This window comes from Acipenser ruthenus, chromosome 8 (genome assembly GCF_902713425.1).
Source record: "Acipenser ruthenus chromosome 8, fAciRut3.2 maternal haplotype, whole genome shotgun sequence".
NCBI classification, from domain to species: Eukaryota; Metazoa; Chordata; class Actinopteri; order Acipenseriformes; family Acipenseridae; genus Acipenser; species Acipenser ruthenus.
The window spans coordinates 3,157,820-3,170,694 of record NC_081196.1 but is presented as its reverse complement, the minus strand read 5'-3'; the positions used below and the strand labels follow the sequence as shown (position 1 = coordinate 3,170,694).

Here is a 12,875-nt window from a genome sequence, read left to right as displayed (position 1 = left end):
TCAGATCCTCCTGTGTTTATTTTTTAAATGTCCTAAAAGCAGTGAAAGTGATACATGCCAGGCAGCAATCTGACCCAGCGCTCATGAGAACCAAGTCCTCCTACTGTTACAAAGAAGCAAGGAAGCAAGAGTCACATGAACACGGCTGGAGATTCTTCAAAACTTTTAGGCTAAGTCACCCCCATCCGTCTAACATAGCGAGAGCCAGACACATGAAATGACCTGTTTAAATCACAGGAACTTCAGTGCGCATGTGTAAAGGCCACTGTCGTTACGGATTCTGTCCTGTCTGCTGTCGCTGAGATGAGGTTAATGCAGACGAGCCTGGTTCTTTTGCATTGTGGTTAGGGTGTTAATGCAGACGAGCCTGGTTCTTTTGCATTGTGGTTAGGGTGTTAATGCAGACGAGCCCGGTTCTTTTGCATTGTGGTTAGGGTGTTAATGCAGACGAGCCCGGCTCTTTTGCATTGTGGTTAGGGTGTTAATGCAGACGAGCCCGGTTCTTTTGCATTGTGGTTAGGGTGTTAATGCAGACGAGCCCGGCTCTTTTGCATTGTGGTTAGGGTGTTAATGCAGACGAGCCTGGTTCTTTTGCATTGTGGTTAGGGTGTTAATGCAGACGAGCCTGGCTCTTTTGCATTGTGGTTAGGGTGTTAATGCAGACGAGCCCGGTTCTTTTGCATTGTGGTTAGGGTGTTAATGCAGACGAGCCCGGCTCTTTTGCATTGTGGTTAGGGTGTTAATGCAGACGAGCCCGGCTCTTTTGCATTGTGGTTAGGGTGTTAATGCAGACGAGCCCGGTTCTTTTGCATTGTGGTTAGGGTGTTAATGCAGACGAGCCCGGCTCTTTTGCATTGTGGTTAGGGTGTTAATGCAGACGAGCCCGGTTCTTTTGCATTGTGGTTAGGGTGTTAATGCAGACGAGCCTGGCTCTTTTGCATTGTGGTTAGGATGCTCGCTTGCAGTGCAGTGTCAACCTGCCTCTGCCCTGTTGCACATGCACAGAATGAATGATCTTGTATCAGCATTCATGGTATTGAAATGGTCCTACAACACATAGCCATTTGAAACAGGATTTGTTTGGTTCATAGACAGCATTCCAAGATGAATTATTCCTGCCTCAATAGCAAGATCTTTAAAAAAATATATATATATATTTTTGGATAGGCTTTTTAAGAGACAATGTTAATATCTGTTCATAATGGTTTAAACAAATTGCACACAAAGATCTCTCAGTAGAAATAAGCATGTCTGTGGGTAGCAATTACAGTATGTTAGAAGACGTATTAACACTATAAACAACAGAACATTGTCCTTGTTAAATCTTTATTTGATTGCAGAACTTTGCACATGAATGGATTGGGGAAAAACAAACAGATAGGGACTGTACATTTATTGTCTGTTAGTGGAAAGCAAATGGTCCCTGGGCAGCAGATGTAACCAACGTTGGACAATTATAACCCAGTCGGTCACTTCACTGGCCCTAGGGGCAATAGTTTTCCATTGCTGTATAAGGATCAGTCCTATATTAACCTTATCCTTGCCTTATTGTTGGAACCTCATGGGTCCCAATCTGAGGTAGAGTAGAAATATATGTAAACAATATTTTTATATCCTGTTCTCATGTATACTCAATGGAGTTCCTTCTTCAGCTCGGCAAAAACGATTCACGACTGACAGGGTTAAGGTCATAGTTTTGAATTTTGATGATACCTTATCAAAAGTATATCAGGACACAGAGCCTGTGAAGCAGCTGCATGTAAATTTAGTTCTATGCTCAGGTTTAGTAGAATGTAGTAGAAAAGCCTACCTCAAGGGCAAGGCTGTGTCTGTCCTAAATAACTGAGCTGATGTCACTCACCAATAAACACTCTGAAATGTCAGTGTAAAGTTCCATCTTCCAGCTCCCCTCATGGAATGAGGGCTGTTAAAACTCTTGATTCATAAAAGCAGCCCAATCTGCTCAAAATAAAGCATTAGGTGGTACTACTGCACAAGGAGCTCAACGCAGGGACACGGCAGATCACATTGCACACAAAGGCAGAAAAGAGATCTATTCTATTTGAAGTTTATTTTACCACCATTAATGACAGATAAATTGCAGTTAGGTGGATTTTATTATTTTTTCCTCACACGATTTGAAATGCAATCCCGGAGAGGTTCATAATGCTGTGAAAGAAAACCAAACGAGCGCAGCGAAATGCAAACAGTTTAATAGTCTTAACTACATTTCATTAAGCTGCTCGTGGTAAACATGCAGCGAAATGGAAGAGACGCACAGCAGCAAGCGGAAGACAACACAAGCATGTGCAGTGCAGACAGGTTTTACTCAGTGATCCCAGACATGCAGGGTCTGTCAATGTGCCTCTCGGAGGAACTCTGCTTTGCAACTCTATGTGATAAAGGGGTACAGAATCTTAAAGGAAAATAACATTTAGCATCACTCTGCATGTGCCATTCTAATGACAAAAGGGTTTGAAATTCATGGGGTCTGGCGGGGGGACTCCATAAGGACCAAGACTTCCCCTTTAACAGGTAGGTGTGTGTCGGATAAGGTCATTAAATAAGACAAATATAATCTACTGTTAAAAAGATCACATACTTTTATCACATCCTGAGAAAGTTCCTTTATACAGTAAGATTGTACTGCAGTATCCCATGGTAAAAACAGCGTGAAGCACGTATGCTAAAAGCATAGTAAAAAACAAAATGCAAAAAAAACAAAATGCAAATTTACCATAGTTTATCCCGGTTAGCCAGGTTTATTAATGTGCTTTACCATACCTCACGGTTCTTTACAATGCTTACCTATGCTTGAACATGTTTGCACTGTGCTTGATATACACTTTGCTATGCTTTTACTATGGGAAACCTTTACAAGGGATGCACCCCCAGTTCTGGTGTATTCCCTTCACCCGATTTCAAACTACATTAAATGAAAAGTCCTCTGACATGTAGCTCTGCATGTTTGTGGGTTAAATTTAGATGCATGGGACGTGTATTGGAGTAACAGTGTAATGTTTGAGAGGATAAAGAAACCCACATCTCAACAAACACAATATGACAGTATGGCATTGTATTGTTACTGTTTGTACTTTCAACGTGACAATGGCTTAACTCAAGCAAAACTCGTGCAAACTGGTGATCATATCAAACAACACATCTTTACCAAGATATTTAAAGAAGAAATATTCCAACATGCTTTATTAAAGATGTTTAATTCCTAAAACAAATTCTAGTTTGCTCATTGATGTTGCACACCTAAATGCAGTCCCTGGTCAGATCCATTTACTCTGCTTTCAAGGTCTATAAAACAAAAAATAAAGCCAACTTGCATTAGGAGAGGATAATTAATGTAATACTTAGAGCTGTTCTGAAAGCCTGGAGAAGCAACAACCATCACCTGCCTGCCGTCTGTGCAAATTCATCAGGTTAATAAACCAGGACACATCGTTATCCAGCGTTCTCTGGAAGCTCCAGTGTCAGATGCTGTATCACGCTGCTCAAATTCTTCAGTCTGAGTAGCCCGCTAATCCTCCCTCTGTTTTGTGTTCTATTTCTGTAGCTGTGGACTACACGGATACCAAAACATCAGGCTGGAAAGCAGACAGGCGGGTCAAAATTTAGACGTGACTAATGATGATATTTGCTGTGGGCGAGTTCAACCACTGCTCTCATCCCTAGAGTGTTGATCTGATCATTGGCTGATACTCTCGGAAGGAGTAATAAAAGGGCACTGGTGTAACCATGCCTCACCCCAGTGCATCTGCACTCCCAGGACAGCAAACATGCGAGATCACAGTTAAACAACAGCGGATCAAGATCATGAAACACTGGCAGCCTGTTGCCAGTCCTCAAGACAGAGTCCTTTGCTTGACATTGACAAACTGCGCTTTGTGACCTCCAAATGGGTCATTCATCTAGTCCCGCTGAGCTGGTGAGTCACACCATGGATCAGTAATAAAAAAAAAACAACTAGGAGATGGGGAGAGAGCTGATTATCTGAAAATAGCCCGTTAAAGTTTTAAATGCCTGTAGCCTTGTGAGGCTGACGCTTTCTTGGATTTTTTGTGATTCAGCTTTGCTGCTGTTTTCTGCAACGCTACGGGGATAAGCAATGCATCATGAGTTATTTTCTGGTGGTTAGCAGAACACATGGAGAGACTGTACTGACGCAGTACCAGAGATTAAGAGAAGAGCAGTTACTGTTCGATATCGTGCTTGTTGCTGATGGCACAGAGTTCCCTGCACACCGAAGTCTCCTTGCTTGCTCCAGTGATTATTTTCGAGTGCTCTTTAAGGATTACACGAGGGAGTCCAAGGCCAGCGTGATCCACCTGCAGGTCGTGTCCTCTACTGGGCTCCATCATGTGCTTGATTTCATCTACACCTCCTGGCTGTCCCTTTCTCCCGAGACTTTAGAGGACACCTTGGAGGCAGCCAGCTACCTGCAGGTCACTGAAGCCATCGGGCTCTGCGGCCAGTACATCACCAACAACCTAAGCCTGGAGAACTGTTGCTTTTTCGCCAATGTTGCTTCCAGGTTCGGCCTTCGCGATGCACTCTCTGCCGCAAACAGATACATCAGCCGCAACCTGTGCAGGCTGCCCCAGTGCAGCTCGGACTCTGAAACACAGCTCGACTTGAACCCGGAGTCCATGATGGCGGTTGTGGGTTCGGATGACATGCCCAGAGTCACAGAGCTCCAGCTACTTGTTCTGGTGCTGGAGTGGCTGAAGAACAATCCGCTCTCCGTCGTTCACAACAATCTGTTACTTGGCAAAATTAGGTATGGTCTCATCCCGGTGGAAGAGCTTACAAACCTTTACTCCCAGAATGAGGTGCTGCAGACCGCCTACATAAAGAGCCTGGTTTTAAATGCAATGCGCTACCATTCCTTGAGCCACCAGCAACCCCTGAACCAGTGCACACAAAGCACCCTGCGGACCCAGAGGAGGCAGATCATTCTGGTCGGGGGAGGAACCCTGAGAGACGGGCTTGTAGGTGAGGTTCTGGCTTTTAATCCATACTTCAAGACATTCAGAGCCATCACAGACCTCAAAAGGAAAGTTCAGAACCACTGTGTTTGTGTGGTCAGGAATTTTCTGTACGTGCTGGGAGGCGAGGTCGTCCAGGTTAACGACAATGAGAAGCTGGCTACCACGCTGGTCACTAACCAGGTCTGTCGATACGATCCAAGGTTTAACAGATGGTTGGAGACTGCAGGGATGATCGAAAAAAGGGCAAGATTTTCCTGCTGCATAGTAGAGGACAACATATTTGCCATTGGTGGTAGTCGTGGGATCAATTCTTTGCATTCTTCAGTGGAGGTCTACGACATTAACACAGACAAATGGGAGAAAGTCAGAGACCTTCCGCAAAAAATGCATGGCCATGCCTGCACCGTGTACAAGGACACCATTTACATATCCGGTGGCATGCATGAAAATCACATGGAGAGCAGCAAAGAGGTGTACAGTTTCAATCTACTTGACGGGCTGTGGAAGAAACGAGCAGCCATGTCAATTGCACGCTTCGGGCACCAGATGGCGACAATGAAGGAAAAGATCTTTGCCTTTTTAGGAATGTACGAACCCTTTTGTGACATAGAACGTTACGACCCAGTGGAGAATCAGTGGACAAGGTTACGCCCAGTGCTGTACGATCGGTTTTGCTATGGCATGGCTGTCATTGACAGCAGCGTGTTAATGATTGGTGGAAAGAAGTGGCACAACTCTCAAGAAGTGGCTACCCAGAACGTTATTGAATACGATGTGGACCGCGATAGCTGGAAAGAAGTTTGTAAACTGCCCTGCCCTCTCTATGGATTGCAGTGTGCTGTGCTGCAGCTTCTAGAGGTGCCACATGCTTAAAGGACATTGCACACTTTCTGAAAGGAGTGCTAACCAGTTTATTGACCTGGTATTAGCTTCATTCACATTATTACTGGTCTTTCGATCGTGCAGAGCATCTTTTGGTTTTTCACTTGTGTAGGTATGCAAATATTTCACAGACAATGCTAGAGATCAACTGCTGCATCCTGGTGGCTGTGCTGTAGGTCACATAGTCTGATTGGAGCTAGATCATTGCAGTAGAGTTTGACCTACAACACCTGAAGCAATTAGGGAAAGTATTTTCATACAGGTGTATAGTGTTGTCTTTGAAATATCTGCATATTCCTAATTGAAAATACAAGCACCACAGATACAGTAATATTGCTAGTGCTAATGAGAAGACATGCATTTTAAAGCCTTGTTTAGCACTGCGTTAAAGCAATTTACACAAGTAAATAAAACACATGCAAAAAAAGAAAAAAGAAAGAAACCACACACCATAACTTATGGTAACCAAAAAGACACATTGCTGTTAAAACCATAGAGAAAGGAAACCGAACCAGCAGAAGCACTGGACCTGATGATCTGTCAGGTGTCACATGGTGTGAGAGAAATGTTTGCTTGGTGCAGGGATGGTGGTGCAGAATGATCACTCACATTTCCAGTGCTCATGCTCGCCACCTGGAGTCTCAAAGGCACTTTTCTAACAGAGAAGATGAAGCTGAATTCTTCATTTCTGATTGGAAAGGTTTCCCGAATGGATAGCGAAGAGTACTGTCGCAGCCTAGATACTTGCATACTGGTTCAGCCCCGCCTCACTGTATATCTGAGCAGGACAACGATGGAAAAGGATCCCATTTGGTTTTATACTGGATCGTTGTGGGAGAGCGTTCACAACAGAACCCTGCAATCAGCAGTGTTGTAATGAGGAGAGGTGTCGCTCGTTTAAAGAAGGACCAATAAAAAAAAAGGTATAGGGAAACACAAGGTATAGGTGTTTGTGTTGAGGTGTTTGTACCTTGATCTTTGTTGTCATTGTTAAAAGCCATGCTAGTGTTTTTCTGCAAGGGAAACAGGTTTGAACTGAGATGTTAAAAAACAAAAGGGCCTAAGACTATGCAAGTGTCAAAGTAAGTGCTGATATTGGTCTGGGTGGGGGTGTTAAGGGATGGACATCTACAAATGAAGAGTCCAGTATTATATTAATAATGTTACTATGTGCTGTATAATCTTCTCTTCTCACTTATTCTAGTGCTTTTGCATGGGTTTAAACAAGCAATGGTTGGCAAAAACAGAACGGAATTAGAGACAGATTGAAGCTAAAAGTGAAGTAACAACACAAACCATGCGTACTTGTAGAAGTGACTGTCTGATCCAGTTTCCAACCCCCCAAACAAACGTCCTTTACATTAAAGATCATGCTCACAATATCTGGAAACTAGAAATAAAACACGGTGCTTGTGTTATTAAATATACAAAATGTAGGGAGTTCATCTCTGATTCATTTGTGACACGAAATACAGTATCTGTCAATGAGAAACAGTGGAATGACATCACACTAGAATGGCCGTATTCCTCAATTGCTGCATCACGTTCCTGTTTGTATCTGAAAAGAACACAGCACTAAAATGACTCTAACCCTGTGTGCGTGTAGAGGTTAATAAGCAGCACTGTAAAACACAATGCCGTGTTTCTAGCATGCACAAGCAGATTCCACCAGCCCTGGAACGGTCCTTGCAAAGAGGTGATAATCTCAGAGCTTCTAAAGGTTAATGTAGTTAAACCCTGTTTACACAGGAGAATTACATCATCTTTACACGTACAAATAACAGAAATATACAGTATTCACACAGAGCACAGACAGGGAGAGACACCTCGGTCAAAATCACATTTACTCCGGATGGAACCGGAGCAATGTCATTATGATTGAGAAACCAGTGCACCCCCATACAGAGGGTCCTCATAAGAGCATAACAATCGCACAGTACCTGAAAGATTAAAAACACCTGTATAAAAATCAGGAGTTCATCGGGTTACAGCCGGATGCAATCCGAAATGTCTACAGGAGTCTAGGAGGGTATCATAAAAGCCTGGTGAATACCGGAGTACAATCAAAGCAGTGATCGTGATCACCATGTGGAGTGTGACAGACAGACAGAGGGACACAATCAGCACATACAGGTCTGTATCTCTTTGAATGAGGACACACAACAGGAGTCACATATGCTCTTTAAGCCTGATATCTGCTATTAGCTGCTGTGTTGCTGCTCCTATTTCATGTATTATGAACTTATTTAATGTATTATGCTTTTTTTCCTGTATATCATGTATTATGCATTTCTTTGTATTTAAAGTATTATGGATTTTCTTGTTATTACTGCATCTTGTAAAGCACTTTGTGATGGTGGTCCACTATGAAAGGTGCTATATAAAACAAAGATTGATTGACTGATGGATATTGGCACAATCAAAGCGGTTCACCTTTTTGTAAGTGAGAAACATACCCTGTAACAGTTTAACACTACTGTAGAACCTCAAAGCTGCGGATCGTGCAATGCTCGGAAAGTGGAAGCTCTGTATTTCTTTTAATAAGCAAGTGAAAAAACTCTAACACAAGGTGGCTGACACTGGCCGTTATTTTTTATTATGTATCAGTGCCACCTGCTGGGGTAATACAAGGGACTGCACACGATTTCAAATCGCAATGTATGAACAGCTCATTGTGAACTGGGTTTCCATTCTTTCCAGGCAAATGACTATTGTGCAGCCTTAAAATATATTGACACATGGACAAATAAAACATTTCTTAAAATGTAGCCCTCTACTATGTTGCTCATATTCATACTGGTGTGGCTATGGATCCAACACTGCTCACTCTACTACTGTGTACGCAATATTTTGTTTAAAAAAATGATTCTGAAAAGGGATCTGACGAGGATTCTTAAAAATCCTTTGAGAGCTTCCCTCTTATTTTCCAAACAAAGCACATGAAACCGCTGAGTGAGCTGCACGCTACCAGCAGGCACTGGGAATTTTACCAGTTAGGAGCCCCTGGCTTATTTCTCTTGTGTTGAACAAAATATTTTGACTTACCTTTTCAATCCATTTGGAGCTGGTGCAAGACAATGCAGAAGCCATGCGTTCACACCCTGTTACTCACCCACCAGGGGATTGTGAGAAGTGTCTTATACATGATCAACATCATTTGATACAAGGGAACATGGGATCAATACGGGTAATTAAACCCACATGGATTACCAGGGCTGAATTCAAAATGAATGACTGCAAAAAGATGAAATGCATACAATATTCAGGTGTTATTCATTTGCAGCCATTATTTTAAAGTGTTATCCATACAACTAAGTAAAGACAGAGGCTGACACCCATATTTGGCCTGTAATTCTAAAAAAGAAAAAATCTAAATGTTTAACACTTGGCTCATGTTTAAAACGCTAGTAACTAATAAATATCAGTAGAGACTGTGAAACAACAGAGAGCCACACTGCTGGTCACTTTGTGTCTTTTTCTCCAGAAGCTCTTACAGAACACACACTGATCATAGAAGACTGGCAGTGAGATAGGGACAGCAGGAACAGCACACAGGCAGAACCACACAGAACACACAGGGAGGTTTAAGAGCTTAACGTTTATTTACTCCAGTTATAACCACATGTGCTTAAAAGCTGAAAACCAGTACAATAAAAACGAGTAATACAACAGACCCCTGAAAGGAGGTGCAGGAGTCATTCAACACAAATGTGAAGGACCATGTACAGTAATCCCATGCTAGATTCAAGAATGCTTCAAATGCTCTTTATTTATAAAGGGATTTTTAACATTTCAACTCTCATAAGCATAAACACAGACCTTTGCTTGAGTAAAGTGCAGTCGAAAGACTGTTGCATAGCAACAGAACTTTATGTTTGTTTGGTAGTTTTAAAAATAGCCTTAGTTTTAATGCCAACTCATCTCAACGTCTGGTGACACACATCCACAAGATAGAATTATTACTCTTGCTTTCCTATATCAATAGATTTACTTTTGGTCCAGTACAATAATACAGTACTACAGAAAGTTTATTCGGTTTTTTTGGCAGCTGCAGTTCAACCTCACATATTAAGAAAGTCATGCATTACATTAATATCTTTTTTTTATTTTATTCATATTTTTTACTCTAAATATGTATATATTATCTAATTTTTCAATATGTATAAATATTACACTGGAGCCAAAAATCCATACAAATTTAGGAGCACGTTATTACCTTTGAGAACAAAAGGCCACTCCCTGTATGTGTCTGTGCAAATTTTGCAAAAGCATTGACTCGATTAGAAAATTGAAAACATTGCTATGGGTTAGTCTTCTTAGCGGGTATCTGTTGAGACAGGGAGCCTGACAAGACAACATTTTACTAGAATACAACATGCAACAACAAAAGAGAGTAAACTAATCAAACCTGAAAAACTGATCAGGACTTGGTTGAAACTAAACGAACGAGAGCATCCTTCTCCACAATGCTTTTTTTTTTTTCTATGGTTTGTAATAAGAGATTATATAGTGATATTTGTAAACAGCATAAATCGTAGTTCATGCACATTTTAAGTAACAAGCTGACCAGTCAAAAACATACAAAAAATGAAGGTTTGTGTCTTTCTGGAAAAAAAAAGAAACACACAAAGAGGATATCATGTCACTCTCACTCAATGAAGTGAAAGGAACAATGCTGCCTGCTCTGTGACTACCAGAAACAAAGCATCCATTGAAGCGGTTTGAGTTCTTGGCACACAGGCAGATTAACAGCCATCTTTGGAGATGCCAATGCCACACAATCCAAGTGGGCGAGGTTCTGCCACCTTTAGAAAAGTTTACCACAGTAATGCTGTCGTTTTCCCCCATGCTTCACCCACGGTTACACTATGCATAGCTAACATAGTTTATCACGGCTGGCCATGGTTTTTTAATGTGCTTTACAATGCTTACTTCTGCCTCGCCATGCTTTCACTGTGCTTTATTATACTGTACTTTGCGCAATGCTTTTAATATGGGAAACGTTTAGAAGGGCATGAACTCATGTGCTTGCTCAATCATGAACCGTTTTTATTTTATGTTTTGGCAGATTTAACAAACAGGTCAATTCTACAGTTTAAAAGGCCGTGGAATCTAGCATGTCTGCTGTTTAGATCATTAAAAAAAGACCCAATCCATTGAATTTATTAGCTGTCTTGGGAAATGACAGGTTTATGTAATAAATAGATATAAATAAATGTGCATGTTCTATTCAAATACATGAGGCTCTTTATTGCAGCATGAATGCATCCCCCCCCGCCCAATGCTAAACAGCCAAATTTGAATTCCCTGCCCAAAAAAGTAAACACGACCTAAAAAAACTATCTATTATCAATTATTTAAAAAAATGTGGTCAACAGAAACATAGAAGATTTGTGTTGAAGAATTCTCAAACTGCACACACACACACACACACACACACCTGAAAATAAATAAATAAATGACATTCTTCTTCACGGAACATTCTATCTTGTGAGATTCCAGATCCTTCCGGGTCAGCTGAGCACAATCCAAACCAACTGGCTGCTGCGGAGTTCCAGCTGAACCCCCTTAAAAGCGTTTAGCATGTGACATGGACCGTCTCCAGGCGGCTGTGCTTTTCCTATGTCAACCATAGCAGTATAACAGTGCAATCGCCCAGGGCTTGTGCCAGACCCTGTCTGTGGTATATCATGATATCATTAGCAGAGATTACAAAGAAAGCCTACAAGCAGCTTCTACAGGCAGTGGTTATACTGGAAATGTACAAGGCGTGAAGCTGTGCTGTCAGAGCTGTCGTCAGTCACTGCTGTGCGGTTAACGACACACGCTTTTACACCTTTTTATTAAAAATACACATGAGCTCCTCCACTGTAAACATTTAGAAAAGACAAAAACATGACTTCAGGACAGATCGAAGAATAGCATACTGTAGAGCTGCGCTATGGTGGGTTCCAGCCCAATTTAATTGCTGTTTAATTAACTGTAGATAAAATGCTCTTATTTTACAAGGTAGGCTCTATCTAATAGTAACACTGTGTCGCCTGAACCAGTGGAACGTCTTGCTCCAGTTTGCTGTCTAACAATGTACCCCCCCTCCCCAACATTTTATTACTGTTAAATATATAAACAAAACACCAGTCAAAATATGGTACCATCACTGACAATGGCATCATGACCAAATACGTTTTAAATGCAAGTGCTTCAAATTTGACAAATCTAATAAACAGTACAATATGTATTACACAACATAAACGTTCTGGATTGATGTCCATATTCACGAATGGTTTGTGGATGGCAGCCAGGCCTGCAGTCTGAAGGCTGTGGCGGTGGGCATGCTTAGACATGAGTTTCAATGTAGGAGTGGGTGTGCGCCAGGGGCGGTGCGTGGGAGGCGGGGTCAGAGGAGCCGTTTACAGGGTCTTTAGGGGCACTGGTCTGGCAGATATCTAAAACAAGCTCAAGGTACATTTGTTTCCATTCCTGAAACTCTGAGGAGGTCAACTTGGGATTGTCCAGCAGCTTGTCTATGATGGCTATTTCTCCCTCTCTAGCCTAAAAACAGAAAGAGATAACAACACGCGTGTTAAAAACAGCAGACAGCATCCGGCCCGGAGGCAGACTCCCTCCTCCTGGTATTCTTGTGGGTTCGTGTTTATATTATTATTTTTCTTTCCCGCTAAGATACGAGAGGGGAATGGAGCGGCCCACAGCGTCCACAATACTAGTCCTTGTGGGTCTCTAAATCAGAAACCCCTGTTGGGATGAGTATGGCTGTAACGATTCATCACGTATTGATGAACTGGGATCATTTCTTTATATGATAGAGTATCCTAATGGTATGTATCATTTGTATTGATTATTTGTAATCAATTGGGGAAATGGATCTGTATGAATGCATGCATGCGTACACATAGATATTAATCTCCCAATGCAACATTGATACCATTTTATTCTGAAAGAAAAAGCAAGCTCATACATGTACGTTTAAAAAAA

The 12,875-nt window shown here is 41.8% G+C and overlaps 2 protein-coding genes across 9 annotated transcripts in view; one reads left to right on the top strand and one right to left on the bottom strand.

The window, feature by feature from the left end:
• LOC117405124 (connector enhancer of kinase suppressor of ras 2) overlaps nucleotides 1–12,875 on the bottom strand; it is a 129,355-nt gene that overhangs the window by 7,191 nt on the left and 109,289 nt on the right. For 7 of the 8 annotated variants that reach the window (XM_059028065.1, XM_059028067.1, XM_059028068.1 and 4 more), the window contains one exon: nucleotides 9,462–12,434. The exons of the other annotated variant lie outside the window; for it this stretch is intronic. In XM_059028065.1, coding sequence (XP_058884048.1) covers nucleotides 12,219–12,434 — 216 coding nt within the window. In that variant the 3' untranslated portion in view covers nucleotides 9,462–12,218. Of the gene's footprint in view, nucleotides 1–9,461; nucleotides 12,435–12,875 lie in introns of those variants that run through there. 8 annotated transcript variants of the gene reach the window in all.
• LOC117405126 (kelch-like protein 34) lies at nucleotides 4,115–6,222 on the top strand. The gene has a single exon (XM_034007937.3). It carries the CDS (start codon nucleotides 4,125–4,127, stop codon nucleotides 5,871–5,873), a length of 1,749 nt encoding a protein of 582 aa, XP_033863828.3. The 5' UTR covers nucleotides 4,115–4,124; the 3' UTR covers nucleotides 5,874–6,222.

Bases quoted from the DNA above. Each gene is read 5' to 3' on its own strand.
- LOC117405126 (XM_034007937.3), top strand. From the start codon at position 4,125: ATGAGTTATTTTCTGGTGGTTAGCAGAACACATGGAGAGACTGTACTG.